This window comes from Oncorhynchus tshawytscha, linkage group LG12 (genome assembly GCF_018296145.1).
Source record: "Oncorhynchus tshawytscha isolate Ot180627B linkage group LG12, Otsh_v2.0, whole genome shotgun sequence".
Classification (NCBI taxonomy): domain Eukaryota; kingdom Metazoa; phylum Chordata; class Actinopteri; order Salmoniformes; family Salmonidae; genus Oncorhynchus; species Oncorhynchus tshawytscha.
The window spans coordinates 22,269,438-22,286,725 of NC_056440.1; the positions used below are offsets into that span (position 1 = coordinate 22,269,438).

General features: G+C 43.3%; 1 protein-coding gene across 3 annotated transcripts; it reads right to left on the reverse strand.

Annotated features, from left to right (window-relative positions):
* Positions 1–1,417: 1,417 nt before the first annotated feature.
* trmt2a (tRNA methyltransferase 2 homolog A) lies at positions 1,418–16,966 on the reverse strand. 3 transcript variants are annotated; one of them, XM_024438424.2, is made up of 12 exons: positions 16,727–16,966; positions 15,839–16,470; positions 15,377–15,485; positions 14,162–14,343; positions 12,124–12,238; positions 11,595–11,710; positions 11,396–11,507; positions 2,745–2,867; positions 2,445–2,520; positions 2,112–2,228; positions 1,931–2,027; positions 1,418–1,828 (listed from the first exon to the last, which is right to left on the reverse strand). In XM_024438424.2, exons 2-12 carry the CDS (start codon positions 16,465–16,467, stop codon positions 1,627–1,629), a joined length of 1,878 nt encoding a protein of 625 aa, XP_024294192.1. In that variant the 5' UTR covers positions 16,468–16,470; positions 16,727–16,966; the 3' UTR covers positions 1,418–1,626. The 3 variants fall into 3 exon arrangements, with proteins under 3 accessions (XP_024294192.1, XP_024294193.1, XP_024294191.1); XM_024438425.2 differs by having other exon boundaries at positions 16,673–16,966; XM_024438423.1 differs by having other exon boundaries at positions 16,755–16,965.
* Positions 16,967–17,288: the final 322 nt, after the last annotated feature.

A 17,288-nucleotide genomic window follows, 5' to 3' on the forward strand; every position in this document is an offset into this window, starting at 1 on the left:
GCGATGCAGTGCCTTAGACCACTGTCCCACACGGGTGGCCCCAGTCATATACTTGTTACATGCTCATGGTCTTTAGTACGAGAAATTCATTTTGAATTGATTAGGGAACGGACATTCATCTCGAGACCTATTAAGCGGGACTAATGATTTTAATTGCCTTTTTGTTTTGGAAGCACAGGATGAAACATATCAATGGACAGCTGACAACAAGGCTGATCCGTATAGCTAAGATCCTGTTGCCATGTTAGCACTGCAGACAGAACACAGGCACCAGGGCTTGGAGTACTGTAGTCATTGAGAAGTGATCGAGATATTCAAGGTAGTTACATATTTAAGAAGACCTATTTTTTTGTTTTTCGGACTCTATTTAAAGCAAAACAATACAACATGCAGGCCATCTTACTATTTGGTACAGTTCAGCTGCTGTGATAGACATTTTGCATCATGATAATGTGGCACTTTGCTTCTTGAAAGTCCAATATCTTAACTTGACTGTTAACCTGCAAAACATTAAAGGACTTTAACACTGGACTAATGGAAAAAAAATACCAAACGATTTTGGACTTTCCCTTTAAGGACCCATAAACGGATAAGAAAACAATTGGCTACCTGTTGCCTAAGTTCACCCATTTCGTGTAGGGCTCCCCAGGGCCCAGGTCCCCCCTTAAAGGGAAATGGATAGACTAAGCCTCTTACTTGTTACAGCATTTATTGTTTAGCCTGTTTGTAATAATTTGACAAGACAGTAATATTGATATTTTGAAAGAATTTCCTTTAGCATATATGGATTTTAAATAAGAATTGTTTAAGGTTTTGTGTATGTTTGTTTGCAAACATTGTGATAACTGATCAATCACATTTTCAAGCATTGATATGTGGAACTGTGATCCTCTCCTCAAAAGGCAATCTACAGGAATGAAGTTGGTACACTTTACCTCTTAACAAAATACAATCATGTCATTATTAAATCTGATAGCTAAAGGAGCAGTGTGAACCAAAGCTTAGTCTTATGCATTTTTATAGAATACTGTAGGTTGCTGCACACAATACATGAAAGGGAAAAAAAGATGCAATACCTGCTAGAACAAAATATAAATTGCTGTGCATTCGTTGTGTGAAGTATTTGGTTTGTGTGGCTTTTCCTGAATGTCTACTGCACCTTAACACTTCATCGTATATGGGAACAAGGCTGCTGTGTTAGAGTAGATTGCTTTACGAATGTGCTTCCCCCTGTGTGTTCTGTCTTACCAAGTGTGTGTGAAAATGCTTTTTACACTTGAAGTTATTTGCTAGATATTGCTGCCTAGAAAATGAAGTATGTAACTGTGACTTGGGATCGCTGACTTTCAGTGAAATTCATTTATGCAAATAAAGTTGTCATGGCTGACCCCTGCTTGTATTAGTCATCAACAAGGGCTGATTTTACTGGGATCTTTTTATTTAAGTTGTAAAACAATATTACACAGCAAGGCAGTATTAAAATAAAACTGAAATGCAGTGTTATCCTGCCCCTAATGGTACAGTATAACTACAGAATCCATATAACGTATTAACGTGTAGAACATTAAGTAGAAAACTAACTTAATGAGCAGATAGTGAGACTGCAAAGGGTCAAAGGTTGTGCTATTAAGTTGTGGTGGTTGGCTTCTCGCTAGTGCCCTGGGTCATTTCTTCAGGTTTCTCACTGCTGCTCTTGGAGCTGTAATCCACCCTCTCAAAGAGCAGCAGCATCTCACAGTGCATGGTCTGGGGGAAGAGGTCCACAGCCATTGCCCGCACCGGACGGAACGGAGCTCCACGTACACGGTTGGAGGGAGCCCTGCACAGACTACACAGATCAAATTTAGAACCAGAAGAATCCCCATGGAGATGACATACTGAATGTTTGGTCTGCACGTGCAGAATGAAAAGGATAGGGTATTATACTCACTCTATGAAGTTGTTCATGGCTGCCTTGGCATTGCATGCCACATAAACCAGCCTTTTCAGATGCTCCGCTCTTCTGATTGCCAGAATGACCTTTGAATCTAGATGGTAGACAGTCAATTACTGTCACTCAATTGAAATATACAGTGCATGGACAAACTGATTCAGTATATTTTGTAACATACGTAAGCCCGCTCTCGGTGGGTCCACGATGGCGGTGATGCTGGGGGATACGACAGCGTTGAGCACCATCTGGAACACGTCTTCAGCCTTTCCGCAGTGGAACTCAATATTACTCAGCCCTGAAACATTTCAGTCACAGTCAGGTTCTCTCTCATAGCACTAGAGCAAATGTATTGGGAATTGATTAGGCAGAGGGTCGGGAATATTCAAGAGTTACATATGTATGATTATAGATATTAGATTTGAACATGTACTGTATGTCAGGCTTTACTCTTTCTGGCCTCATTGATCAAGTGGCAGTAGATGCCAGGCACCAATATGATTAAGCCTCTTACCATTGATCTTTGCGTTGACTTTGGCATCCTTCACTGCTTCCTGACACATCTCTATCCCAATCACCTTCCTCACCCTCTGGAGGACACAGGGTGCGACTCATAGTGTCAACAGAGAAAGGGACTAATCTATTTCCAGATGGATTGATCCATACAGTTGTAATCAGGGTTGTGTTAAATACCATTTCAGTTTACTTCCTTAACTGAAATGTGCTTGAGCCCCAACCCTGCTTGTTATGTATGTAGGATGCCATGTGTCTTTATTTATAAGTCAACGAACACCTCTCTTGTTCTCTATAGTACCTTAGCCAGTGAGATGCCAATAGTTCCTGTCCCGCAGCATACGTCCAGCACAGTGCTGTCCTTGTCCAGCTGGGCCCATTCTCCTACAGCTGAGTACAGCACCTCAGCTGCCCCTGTGTTCACCTGGTCAATGACATACAGTGAGTATAATAAGTATTCATTCCTCTTGCATTTTTTCACTGTGTTACAACATGGGATTGAAATAGAATTGTGATTTTTGTGGGTAAATGGATAGACTATGCAATAATGTCAAAAGGGAAAATACATTTGTAATAATTAAAATATAGTTGTAGTATAAGTATTCATCCCCTTGTTGAGGAAGGCCTAAATTACTTCAGGAGTAAAGTGTGACTTTGCAACAAAAATATAAAATGTAAAGTGTTGGTTCCATGTTTCATGAGCTGAAATAAAAGATCCCAGAGATTTTCCATATGCACATAATGCTTATTTCTCTCAAACCCATAGAAAATCTTTGGAGGGAGTTGAAAGTCTGTGTTGCCCAGCAACAGCCCCAAAACATCACTGCTCTAGAGGAGATCTGCATGGAGGAATGGGCCAAAATACCAGCAACAGTGTGTGAAAACCTTGTGAAGACTTACAGAAAACGTTTGACCTCCGTCATTGCCAACAAAGGGTATATAACAAGCTATTGAGATAAACTTTTGTTATTGACCAAATACTTATTTTCCACCATAATTTGCAAATAAATTCATAAAAAATCCTACAATGTGATTTTCTGGATTTTTTTTCTCATTTTGTCTGTCATAGTTGAAGTGTACCTACAATGAAAATTACAGGCCTATCTCAGCTTTTTAAGTGGGAGAACTTGCACAATTGGTGGCTGACTAAATACTTTTTTGCCCCACTGTATATCTGTATTCCCAGTCATGCGAAATCCATAGATTAGGGCCTAATGAACTTGTTTCAATTAACTGATTTCCTTATATGAACTGTAACTCAGTACAATCTTTGAAATGGTTGCATGTTGCTTAATATTTTTGTTCAGTGTACATGGACTCACTATGTCAAAAAATAGGGGTTTACATGATTTTAGAATGACTACCTCTTCCTCTGTCCCCCATACATACAACATCTATAAGGTGCCTCAGTAAAGTATTGCATTTCAAACACAGATTCAACTACAAAGACCAGGAAGCTTTTCAAAAACCTCATAAAAGAAGGGCAGTGATTGGAATATGGGTAACAATAACAAATCAGACATTGACTGTGTTAACAACCCTCCAGGCAAGCTTCAATGCCATACAACTCTCCTTCCGTGGCCTCCAATTGCTCTTAAATACAAGTAAAACTAAATGCATGCTCTTCAACCGATCGCTACCTGCACCTAACCGCCTGTCCAACATCACTACTCTGGACAGCTCTGACATAGAATGTGTGGACAACTACAAATACCTAGGTGTCTGGTTAGACTGTAAACTCTCCTTCCAGACCCATATCAAACATCTCCAATCCAAAGTTAAATCTAGAATTGGCTTCCTATTTCGCAACAAAGCATCCTTCACTCATGCTGCCAAACATACCCTTGTAAAACTGACCATCCTACCAATCCTCGACTTTGGCGATGTCATTTACGAAATAGCCTCCAATACCCTACTCAACAAATTGGATGCAGTCTATCACAGTGCAATCCGTTTTGTCACCAAAGCCCCATATACTACCCACCATTGCGACCTGTACGCTCTCGTTGGCTGGCCCTCGCTTCATACTCGTCGCCAAACCCACTGGCTCCATCTACAAGACCATCATCTACAAGACCCTGCTAGGTAAAGTCCCCCCTTATCTCAGCTCGCTGGTCACCATAGCATCTCCCACCTGTAGCACACGCTCCAGCAGGTATATCTCTCTAGTCACCCCCAAAACCAATTCTTTCTTTGACCGCCTCTCCTTCCAGTTCTCTGCTGCCAATGACTGGAACGAACTACAAAAATCTCTGAAACTGGAAACACTTATCTCCCTCACTAGCTTAAAGCACCAACTGTCAGAGCAGCTCACAGATTACTGCACCTGTACATAGCCCACCTATAATTTAGCCCAAACAACTACCTCTTTCCCAACTGTATTTAATTTTAATTAATTAATTTATTTTGCTCCTTTGCACCCCATTATTTTTATTTCTACTTTGCACATTCTTCCATTGCAAAACTACCATTCCAGTGTTTTACTTGCTATATTGTATTTACTTTGCCACCATGGCCTTTTTTGCCTTTACCTCCCTTCTCACCTCATTTGCTCACATTGTATATAGACTTGTTTATACTGTATTATTGACTGTTTGTTTTACTCCATGTGTAACTCTGTGTCGTTGTATCTGTCGAACTGCTTTGCTTTATCTTGGCCAGGTCGCAATTGTAAATGAGAACTTGTTCTCAACTTGCCTACCTGGTTAAATAAAGGTAAAATAAAATTAAAAAAAAAATTGAATATCTCTGATGGTCAGGTTAATAATTATGCTGTGGATGACGTATTAAAACCACCCAGAAACATTGAAGATAGTCATCCTTCTGAGCTGCAGCACAGGAAGGAAACTACTCAGGATGTCACAATGAGGCCATTGGAGTTCAATTGCTATGATGGGAGAAACTGAGGATGGATCAACAACATTGTAGTGACTACAATAATGACCAACAGTGCACTCAGAAAGTATTCACACCCCTTGACTTTTTCCACATTTTGTTAAGTTACAGCCTTATTCTAAAATTGATTCAATTGACCCCCCCCCCTCATAATACCCCCTAATGACAAAGAAAAAAATATTTGTTTGACATTTTTGAAAATGTATAAAGAATTACTATCTGAAATATCACATTTACATAAGTATTCATACCCCTTTACTCATTACTTTGTGGAAGCACCTTTGGCAGCGATTACAGCCTGGAGTCTTCTTGGTTATGACGGTACAAGCTTGGCACACCTGTATTTGGGGAATTTCTTTCATTCTTGTCTGCAGATCCTCTCAAGCTCTGTCAGGTAGGATGGGGAGCGTCACTGCACAGATATTTTCAGGTCTCTCCAGAGATGTTTGATTGGGTTCAAGTTCGGCCTATAGCTGGAAGCCACTCCTGCATTGTCTTGGCTGTGTGCTTAGGGTAGTTGTCCTTTTGAAAGGTGAACCTTCGCTCAGTCTGAGGTCCTGAGTGCTTTGGAGCAGGTTTTCATCAAGGATCTCTCTGTACTTTGTTTCCGGTCATCTTTCCCTCAATCCTGACTAGTCTCCCAGTCCCTGCCACTGAAAAACATCCCCACAGCATGATGCTGCCACAACCATACTTCGCCAAAGGGATGGTGCCAGGTTTCCTCCACATATGACGCTTGGCATTCAGGCCAAAGAGTTCAATCTTAGTTTAATCAGACCAGAGAATCTTGTTTCTCATGATCTGAGAGTCTTTAGGTGCCTTTTGGCAAACTCCAAGCAGGCTGTCATGTGCCTTTTACTGAGGAGTGGCTTCCATCTGGCCACTCTACCATAAAGGCCTGATTGGTGGAGTGCTGCAGTATTGGCTGTCCTTCTGGAAGGTTCTCCCATTTCCACAGTGGAACTCTGAAGCACTGTCAGCGACGATCGGGTTCTTGGTCACCTCCCTGACCAAGGCCCTTCTCCCCCGATTGCTCAGTTTGGCCGGGTGATCAGCTCTAGGAAGAGTTTTGGTGGTTCCAAACTACTTCCATTTAAGAATGATGGGGGCCACTGTGTTCTTGGGGACCTTCAATTCTGCAGAAATGTTTGGGTACCCATCCCCAGATCTGTGCCTCGACACAATCCTGTCTCGGAGCTCTACAGACAATTCAACTGTTATTGGTCACATACACATGGTTAGCAGATGTTAATGCGAGTGTAGTTCCAACAGATTACTTGTTAGATCTTACTGCACAAACAATTTCCCAACAACTAGCTCATACACACAAATCTAAAGGGGTGAATGAGAATATGAATATGTACATATAAATATATGGATGAGAGATGGCTGAGCGGCATAGGCAAGGTGCAATGGATGGTATAAAACACAGTATATATACACTCGGCAAAAAAAGAAACGTCCCCTTTTCAGGACCCTGTCTTTCAAAATAACTTCACAGATCTTCATTGTAAAGGGTTTAAACACAGTTTCCCATGCTTGTTCAAAGAACCATAAACAATTAATGAACATGCACCTGTGGAACGGTCGTTAAGACACTAACAGCTTACAGATGGTAGGCAATTAAGGTCACAGTTGTGAAAACTCAGGACACTAAAGAGGCCTTTCAACTGACTCTGAAAAACACTAAAATAAATATGCCCAGTGTCCCTGCTCATCTGCATGAACATGCCTTAGGCATGCTGCAAGAAGGCATGAGGACAGCAGATGTGGCCAGGGCAATAAATTGCAATGTCCGTACTGTGAGACGCCTAAGACGGCGCTACAGGATGGACAGCTGATCATCTTTGCAGTGGTAGACCACGTGTAACACCTGCACAGGATCGGTACATCCGAACATCACAGCTGCGGGACTGGTACAGGATGGCAACAACAACTGCCCGAGTTACACCAGGAACACACAACCCCTCTATCAGTGCTCAGACTGTCCGCAATAGGCTGAGAGAGGCTGGACTGAGGGCTTGTAGGCCTGTTGTAAGGCAGGTCCTCACCAGACATCACTGGCAACACCGTCACCTATGGGCACAAACCCACCGTCGCTGGACCAGACAGGACTGGCAAAAAGTGCTCTTCACTGACGAGTCGTGGTTTTGTCTCACCAGGGGCGATGTTCGGATTTGCGTTAATCGTCAAAGGAATGAGCGCTACACAGAGGCATGTACTCTGGAGCGGGATTGATTTGGAGGTGGAGGGTCCATCATGGTCTGAGGCGGTGTGTCACAGCGTTATCGGACTGACATGACCCTCCAGCATGACAATGCCACCAGCCATACTGCTCATTCTCTGCGTAATTTCCTGCAAGACAGGAATGGCATTGTTCTGCCATGGCCAGCGAAGAACCCGGATCTCAATTCCATTGCACGTCTGGGACCTGTTGGATCGGAGGGTGAGGGCTAGGGCCATTCCCCCCAGAAATGTCCGGGAACTTGCAGGTGCCCTGGTGGAAGAGTGGAGTAACATCTCATAGCAAGAACTGGCACATCTGGTGCAGTCAATGAGGAGGAGATGCACTGCAGTAATTAATGCAGCTGGTGGCCACATCAGATACTGACTGTTACTTTTGATTTTTTTTAACCCCCCCCCCTTTTTTTCAGGGACACATTTCCATTTATGTTAGTCACATGTCTGTGGAACCTGTTCGGTTTACGTCTCAGTTGTTGAATCTTATGTTCATACAAATATTTACACGTTAAGTTTGCTGAAAATAAACGCAGTTGACAGTGAGAGGACGTAGTGGCTCGGGTGGTTGTTGTCCTTGATCTTTTTGGCATTCCTGTGACATCGGGTGCTGTAGGTGCCATGGAGGGCAGGTAGTTTTGCCCCCGGTGATGCATTGTGCAGACCGCACCACCCTCTGGAGAGCCTTGAGGTTGAGGGTGGTGCAGTTGCCATACCAGGCTGTGATACAGCCCGACAGGATGCTCTCAATTGTGCATCTGCAAAAGTTTATCAGAGTTTTGGGTGACAAGCCAAATTTCTTCAGCCTCCTAAGGTTGAAGAGACACTGTTGCGCCTTCACCACACTGTCTGTTTGGGTGGACCATTTCAGTTTTTCTGTGATATGTACGCCTAGGAACTTAAAATGTTCCACCTTCTCCACTGCTGTCCCTTTGATGTAGATAGGGGGGTGGTCGCTCTGCTGTTTCCTGAAGTCCACAATCATCTCCTTTGTTTTATTGACATTGAGTGAGAGGTTGTTTTCCTGACACCACACTCCGTGTGCCCTCATCTCCTCCCTGTAGGCTGTCTCGTGGTTGTTGGTAATCAAGCCCACTACTGTTGTGTTGTCTGCAAACTTGATGACTGGCTACGCAGTCATGGGTGAACAGGGAGTTTGAAGGGGGCTGAGCACACACCCTTGTGGGGCCCCGGTTTTGTGGGTCAGCGAAGTGCAGATGTTGTTTCCTACCTTCACCAACTGGGGGCGGCCCGTTAGAAAGTCCAGGACCCAATTGCACAGGACGGGTTGAGACCCAGGGCCTCCAGCTTGATGATGAGCTTGGAGGGTACTATGGTGTTGAATGCTGAGCTTTTGTCAATGAATAGCATTCTTACATAGGTATTATATTTGGGATAGGGCAGTGTGCTGGCGATTGCATCGTCTGTGGACCTGTTGGAGTGGTATGCAAACTGAAGTGGGTCTAGGGTGGCAGGTAAGGTGGAGGTGATATGATCCTTGACTAGTCTCTCAAAGCACTTCATGATGACAGAAGTGAGTGCTACGGGGCAGTAGTCATTTAGTTCAGTTTGCCTTCTTGGGTACAGGAACAATGGTGGCCAGCTTTGAGCATGTGGGGACAGCAGACCGGAATAGGGAGTGATTGAATATGTCCGTAAACACACCAGCCAGCTGGTCTGTGCATACTCTGAGAACGCGGCTAGGGATGCTGTCTGGGCCAACAGCCTTGCGAGGGTTAACACATTTAAGTGTTTTACTCAAGTCAGCCATGGAGAAGGAGGGGGGAGGGGAGCAGTCCTTGCTAAAGGGCTGCTCCGTCTGCCCCTTCTGCGGTGCTGTTGTTTTTGGTCGGCTTCTGGGATTAGATCCATTGTCCTGGGTGGTGGTCCAAACAGAGGTTCCGCTTTGGGAAAGTCGTATTCCTGGTCGTTATGTTGGTAAGTTGACATTGCTCTTATATCCAATAGTTCTTCTCGGCTGTATGTAATAATATTTCCTGGGGTAACAATGTAATAAATTTAAAAAAACGAAATACTGCATAGTTTCCTAAGGACTCGAAGCGAGGCGACCATCACTGTCGGCGCCATCTTCCTTTGACCTCATGGCTTGGTCTTCCTTCGACCTCATGATAACTGTCAACTGTGGGACCTTTACATAGACAGGTCTGTTCCTTTCCAAATGTCCAATCAATTGAATTTACCACAGGTGGACTCCAATCAAGTGGTAGAAACATCTCAAGGATGATCAATGAAAACAGGATGCACCGGAGCTCAATTTTGAGTCTCATAGCATACTTATGTAAATAAGGTATTTCAGTTTTTTAAATTTGTAATACATTTGTAAAAACCTGTTTTCACTTTGTCATTATGGGGTATTTTGTGTAGATGGAGGATGTATTTATTTATCTAATCCATTTTAGAATAAGGCTGTAACATAACAAAATGTGGAAACGGTCAAGGGTTCTGAACACACTGTAAATGACATAGTGAAAATATTACAAAACATGCGTCCTGTATGGAACAAGGCACTAAAATAATACTGAAAAGAAACACTGCAAATCCAACAACACATCACTGAGTAATTGCCTCCTTATTTTCAAGCGTGGTGATAGCTGAATCATGGAATGGGTATGCTTGACATCGGCAAAGATTGGTGAGTTTTTCAGGATAAAAATAAATGAGATAGAGCTTAAGCACAGGCAAAATCCTAGAGGAAAACCTGCTTCACACCATACACTGGGAGATGATTTCCCCTTTCAGCAGGACAACAACCTACAACACAAGGCCAAATCTACACTGGAGTTGCTTACCAGGAAGACAGTACATTTTCCTGAGAGGCCAAGTCACAGTTTTTACTTAAATTTTTACTTAAATGGAGCAGCTCACAGATTACTGCACCTGTACATAGCCCATCTATAATTTAGCCCAAACAACTACCTCTCCCCCTACTGTATTTATTTATTTATTTTGCTCCTTTGCACCCCATTATTTCTATCTCTACTTTGCACATTCTTCCACTGCAAATCTACCATTCCAGTGTTTTACTTGCTATATTGTATTTACTTCGCCACCATGGCCTTTTTTTTGCCTTTACCTCCCTTATCTCATTTGCTCACATTCTTTATAGACTTATTTTTCTACTGTATTATTGACTGTATGTTTGTTTTACTCCATGTGTAACTCTGTGTTGTTGTATGTGTCGAACTGCTTTGCTTTATCTTGGCCAGGTCGCAATTGTAAATGAGAACTTGTTCTCAACTTGCCTACCTGGTTAAGTAAAGGTGAAAAAATATATATATATATATATCAGCTTTTTGAGTTAAAATGGCTGTCAAGATATGACCACCAACATCTTGAATTCGTTTTATATTGTACAATCCAGGTATGCAAAGCTCTTAGAGACTTAAAAAGATTTGCAGCGGTAATCGCTGCCAAATGTGTTTCTAACATGTATTGACTCAGGGGTGGTGAAGACTTATCTAATCAATCAAGTGTTTTATTTTTCATTAATATTTCAAAAGTTACAATTTGTCTTTTGTGTAGATCGTTGACAAAAAAAATGACAAATCATTTTTATTCCCACTTTGAAACAATAAAATAATTATGATACCCACTGTATTTTAGAGCTATAGAACAGAGTTCATAGTAATGTACCTCAGAGACACTAACTTGGAGGCTCTTAAAATGGTGGAGGAAATACAACATACACTATCTCAATATAATGAAATATAATTTTAAAAACTATGCCAAATGGACCGAAGATGGTAAGTAAATAGGATGAAGACTCTACAGCTACGATACGTGACATGGGATACTCACCTGGAAGAAAGAATGGGGGGATATCCTGAACTTCAGGCCAAGAAGCTCCTCGTGAATACACTCCTCTCCAGCTACCAGCTCACACGGCAAGTCCTCCGGGTTAGGGGATTGCCTTAGTGAATACAACATTATCTGTCAATCACAACATTTCCATGTGCATTCTCACACCATTAAATTGTTGTTTTTCTAATGATCTTACCTTTGTCCCTCTGACACAAAGTACAGAGCAGTTACACCACTCTCTTTCCCGTCACCCTCTGTGAAATACTCTTTCATAGAGCTCTTCAGGACATTTAGTTCTTTTTCCTCAAGTTTCTGCAAAGTAGAAAAGGTGAGAATAAATGACAGGATTTGAAAGGAGAGTCACTACACTTATATTGTTCAGCTGAAGAATCCAGTGATGAATGTAGTGATTCTTAGATCAGAACGTATAATGTGTACATTTCTGTACCACAGCCCAAGCTTATATTTTTTATTTAAGCAATAAGGCCCGAGAACATGTGGTATATGGCCAATATACCATGGTTAAGGGCTGTTCTTTTGCACGACGCAACGCCTTATTGCTATTATAAACTGGTTACCAACGTAATTAGAGCAGTTAAAATAAAAGTTGTCATACTTGTGGTATACGATCTGATATCACAGCTTTCAGCCAATCAGCATGCAGGGCTTGAACCACCCAGTTTATAATGTAATATTAACCACATTGAAGAATGTTTTATTTGTACCTGTGGGTTAAAGAACACCATAGCCATGGCCTGCTTGGTCCTTGTGGTCCGCACTGTTAGCTGCTTCCAGTGGCCCTCGTATGTCTCAGGGCTGTACACTGAGTATGGGGTTGTCCTGTGTAGATAAACAAATTATGGGTCAAAAGAAGGCAATAACATTATTTACATCTAGCACCCCCATTCTTCTAGCCTGGTTGTCCTAGAGCTGTTGAAACTATATACACTGCTCCAAAAAAATAAAGGGAACACTTAAACAACACAATGTAACGCCAAGTCAATCACACTTCTGTGAAATCAAACTGTCCACTTAGGAAGCAACACTGATTGACAATAAATTTCACATGCTGTTGTGCAAATGGAATAGACAACAGGTGGAAATGATAGGCATTTAGCAAGACACCCCCAATAAAGGAGTGGTTCTGCAGGTGGGGACCACAGACCACTTCTCAGTTCCTATGCTTCCTGGCTGATGTTTTGGTCACTTTTGAATGCTGGCGGTGCTTTCGCTCTAGTGGTAGCATGAGACGGAGTCTACAACCGACACAAGTGGCTCAGGTAGTGGAGCTCATCCAGGATGGCACATCAATGTGAGATGTGGCAAGAAGGTTTGCTGTGTCTGTCAGCAGTGTCCAGAGCATGGAGGCGCTACCAGGAGACAGGCTAGTACATCAGAAGACGTGGAGGAGGCCGTAGGAGGGCAACAACCCAGCAGCAGGACCACTACCTCTGCCTTTGTGCAAGGAGGAGCAGGAGGAGCACTGCCAGAGCCCTACAAATGTGCATGTGTCTGCTCAAACGGTCAGAAACAGACTCCATGAGGGTGGTATGAGGGCCCGACGTCCACAGGTGGGGGTTGTGCTTACAGCCCAACACCGTGCAGGACGTTTGGCATTTGCCAGAGTACACCAAGATTGGCAAATTCGCCACTGGCGCCCTGTGCTCTTCACAGATGAAAGCAGGTTCACACTGAGCACATGTGACAGATGTGACAGTCTGGAGACGCCGTGGAGAACGTTCGGCTGCCTGCAACATCCTCCAGCATGACCGGTTTGGCGGTGGGTCAGTCATGGTGTGGGGTGGCATTTCTTTGGGGGGCCGCACAGCCCTCCATGTGCTCGCCAGAGGTAGCCTGACTGCCATTAGGTACCGAGATGAGATCCTCAGACCCCTTGTGAGACCATATGCTGGTGTGGTTGGCCCTGGGTTCCTCCTAATGCAAGACAATGCTAGACCTCATGTGGCTGGAGTGTGTCAGCAGTTCCTGCAAGAGGAAGGCATTGATGCTATGGACTGGCCCGCCCGTTCCCCAGACCTGAATCCAATTGAGCACATCTGGGACATCATGTCTCGCTCCATCCACCAACGCCACGTTGCACCACAGACTGTCCAGGAGTTGGCGGATGCTTTAGTCCAGGTCTGGGAGGAGATCCCTTCGGAGACCATCCGCCACCTCATCAGGAGCATGCCCAGGCGTTGTAGGGAGGTCATACAGGCACGTGGAGGCCACACACACTACTGAGCCTCATTTTGACTTGTTTTAAGGACATTACATCAAAGTTTGATCAGCCTGTAGTGTGGTTCACCACTTTAATTTTGAGTGTGACTCCAAATCCAGACCTCCGTGGGTTGATAAATTTGATTTCCATTCATCATTTTTGTGTGATTTTGTTGTCAGCACATTCAACTATGTAAAGAAAAAAGTATTTAATAAGAATATTTCATTCATTCAGATCTAGGATGTGTTATTTTAGTGTTCCCTTTATTTTTTTGAGCAGTGTAGTTGACAACCAGAAAAGTTGTCTATTCAGCAGAAACAGATCTGAGGCCACCAGGCTATTGTATTGCTGTGTGCAGCATTATCTTGGATTCCTTCTTGTTGCATGCTAAAACCAGTATATAGGTCAAATAGTGTATATAGGGCAGATCTGATACAGTGGCCAGAATATTTAACTGAGACGTGACATTGAGTCCTGTATTCAGGGAGGGATCAGTGCAGCACAGAGATGAGGCCTCCCTCTCAGTAAGATGACATTAATACCTGATGAATTTCTGGAACTCACTGACCACTCTCTTGGCCTCAGTGGTGACATGGATGCTGTCTGAGGGTCCCACCACGGCACAGGAGCCCCCTTTGTACTTCCCCAGTCTGAAGCCTATGGTCTTATCCTCTTCATTCGCTCCAATACCAATGACAAACTCACACTTGTTCCTGTATTCAACCTGCATGATAAGTGTAGGGAAAGGATGCTTAGGGTCAAAGGATGCTTAGGGTCAAAGTTCAGCATGTGCATACCCAGGCAGGGACTGCAGTCAGTGTATGTATTTCATTAAGACACCAGGTTGTCAAACGCCTTGCTAGTAGCTGAGATACTCATTTTCAGCAGGATGATCAAAAGGCCAAAGTGCATCTGGACTTAGTTAAATCAACCCCACAACAAAAAAGCCATAAAGATTCCAGGTTCTTGATGTAGTCACAGAAAACCTGTACAAGCTGTGACAGCAAACGTTCACCCCAGGTTGCCAGGGCAGGCAGCCATATGTAGGCCTATTATAAACAGGTTGTTCGAGCCCTGGATGCTTATTGGCTGACGCAAAACGACTTGTTTACTGTTCTAATTACGTTGGTAACCTGTTTATTATCTCAATAAGGCCCCTCAGGGGTTTGTGGTATATGGCCAATATACCAGAGCTAAGGGCTGTATCCAGGCACTCTGCATTGCACATATAAACAGCCCTTTGGTGTGGTATTTATTTATTTTTTATTATTTTTTTGACCTTTATTTAACCAGGTAGACTAGTTGAGAACAAGTTCTCATTTACAACTGCAACCTGGCCAATATATAGCTAAGCAGTATGACACATACAACAACACAGAGTTACACATGGAATAAACAAACATACAGTCAATAATACAGTAGAAAAAAGTCTATATACCGTGTGTGCAAGTGAGGTAGGATAAGGGAGGTAAGGCAATAAATAGGCCATGGTGGACACTGGAATGGTAGATGTGCAGAAGATGAAAGTACAAGTAGAGATACTGGGGTGCAAAGGAGCAAGATAAATAAATAAATACAGTATGGGGATGAGGTAGTTGGATGGGCTAATTACTGATGGGCTATGTACAGGTGCAGTGATCTGCTCTGACATATTTGCCATATACCACACCCCCCCCGGGCCTTATTGCTTAAATATAACATCCTGGGGTTCTCAAAACAGCATCACTCAGAGAGGTTTCTACAGTATTGCATTGTACCTGTGACGGAGAGGGGCGAATTTCTTCCAGAGGGCAACACATTCTCTTGTACTTCTCCTTCTGCACAAACAGCCAGGGCAGCATCGCTTTGTTGGTGTTGCCTATTTCTCTGAACAGAAAATGGGAGGACATAATAACATGATGTACAGTCAGTTTTCCTTTGTGTAGTTTGAGTAACAGACTTCTCTGTAGGCAATTGTTATTAAAGACATACTCAAATAAAGATGTCCAATTGTTCTGTTCATTAGAGCAAAGGAAGGACCAGATAAAGGCCTTAAAGTCATCTATAAACTATGAAGTCATCTCATTAGTACATTTCTGTGGTGTCTTTCATGGCAGGATATAATAAGACAGGATATAATGCAATAGACTGCAGTAATCCTATCGATGCCCCACTTGAGGTAATTCTTGTGAAGTGAACCAGAAGCCACACATGGCATGGGCCTATACACATCTCTGTACCTGGCCAGTCTCTGCAGCACCCCCTCCACCTCCTGCTCCTTCCTCCTCAGCTGCTCCTCATAAGGCACATTCCACAGGGGCGTCACCACGTTGGCGATCTGTATGCTGAGCGGCGCCTCATCCTCCTCTGCCTCCTTCCGCTTGGAGGGGGGCTGCCCGGCACTCCCGGCCTCATCCCGTCCCCTCTTCCTGAGCATAGGGTCCGCCTTGGGCTTGGCCAGGCGCACACTAAGCACCCGGCCCTTCCACTGCATGCCGTGCACCATCTTCATGGCCTTGTCCCTCTCCTCTTCGTTCTTGAAGGTGACGAAGGCAAACATCTGCTTCCCGAACAGTTTGATCTTGTGCGGGTTAAGGCGATGCTTCTCCAGGAACTTCTTCAAGTCGTTGAAACCGATGAATTTGGGAAGGTTCTGGATCTCCACTTTGAAGATCTCAGAGGTGAAGAGGTCCGCTTGGACGTAGCGGTACAGATTATTAGGGTCGGAAGAAGCTGCTTCTTCTCCTCCACCTTCAGCTTTGGGTTCATCTGTTTTCACCCCATCTACTGCATCTTCTTTGGGGTCAGATGTCTTCTCCTCTTTCAGTGATGGAGAACCTACCACTGGGATGTCACCAACATCTGTCATGTTCTGTTTGAGGGGGATAGTGGACATCATTAACAAAAGTGTGCTTCATCTGGACTATCAGTCTGCATTTTATAAGTGACATTTGAAAATACACATATCAGACATGCACTACTTCTGCACTGCTTTCTTTAGCTATGCAGATCTTACGGAGTAGTTAGTTACAATGAGTGTAGCAAAGTGGCTAAGATTGAGCAAAGCAAATTACCAAAAAGCACGAGCATAATTTAGCACTGAAAATAACGGCTAGCCTAGGACTTACTATACAGAAGAGCAAACAATAAAATCACCTTCACTTTTGCTCTTACAGCTCTGACAAATAATATTTGCTTATAGGCAATTCACTTCTGACTATAAGAAACTGCGGGCTGCCATCTTGTGGGACACGTGGAAAATATGAACTTTGACATGAGGCGTTAAGAAAAAAATACGTCACTATATATTGTCACTGGCAATTTATTGAATGCATTCTGCATGATTCCTGCTGATTGTGTTATGGTAGAATGATAAATCTAGAACAAACAAAAAAAAATGTTCCGACACAGGAAGTGACGAAGCTGCTAGAGCTACAGATAAACCCGAGCCATATATTACACCGGATATATAAATGTGAAGCATCCGGTTGGCGTTTCCACTCACTACCAAATATGGTAATGAGGAAGCCCAGTGACCGGCAGTGGGAGAAGATGGAACGAAATTGGATTGATTTTTGCCGACATTATGCAAATTTTCTCATCGATTTAATTTGCTCATTTTATACGTTTATACATTATTTTATGCCTCAATGTAAAGCCGTTAAAATAGTAAAGCCCTTTCAAATTTGA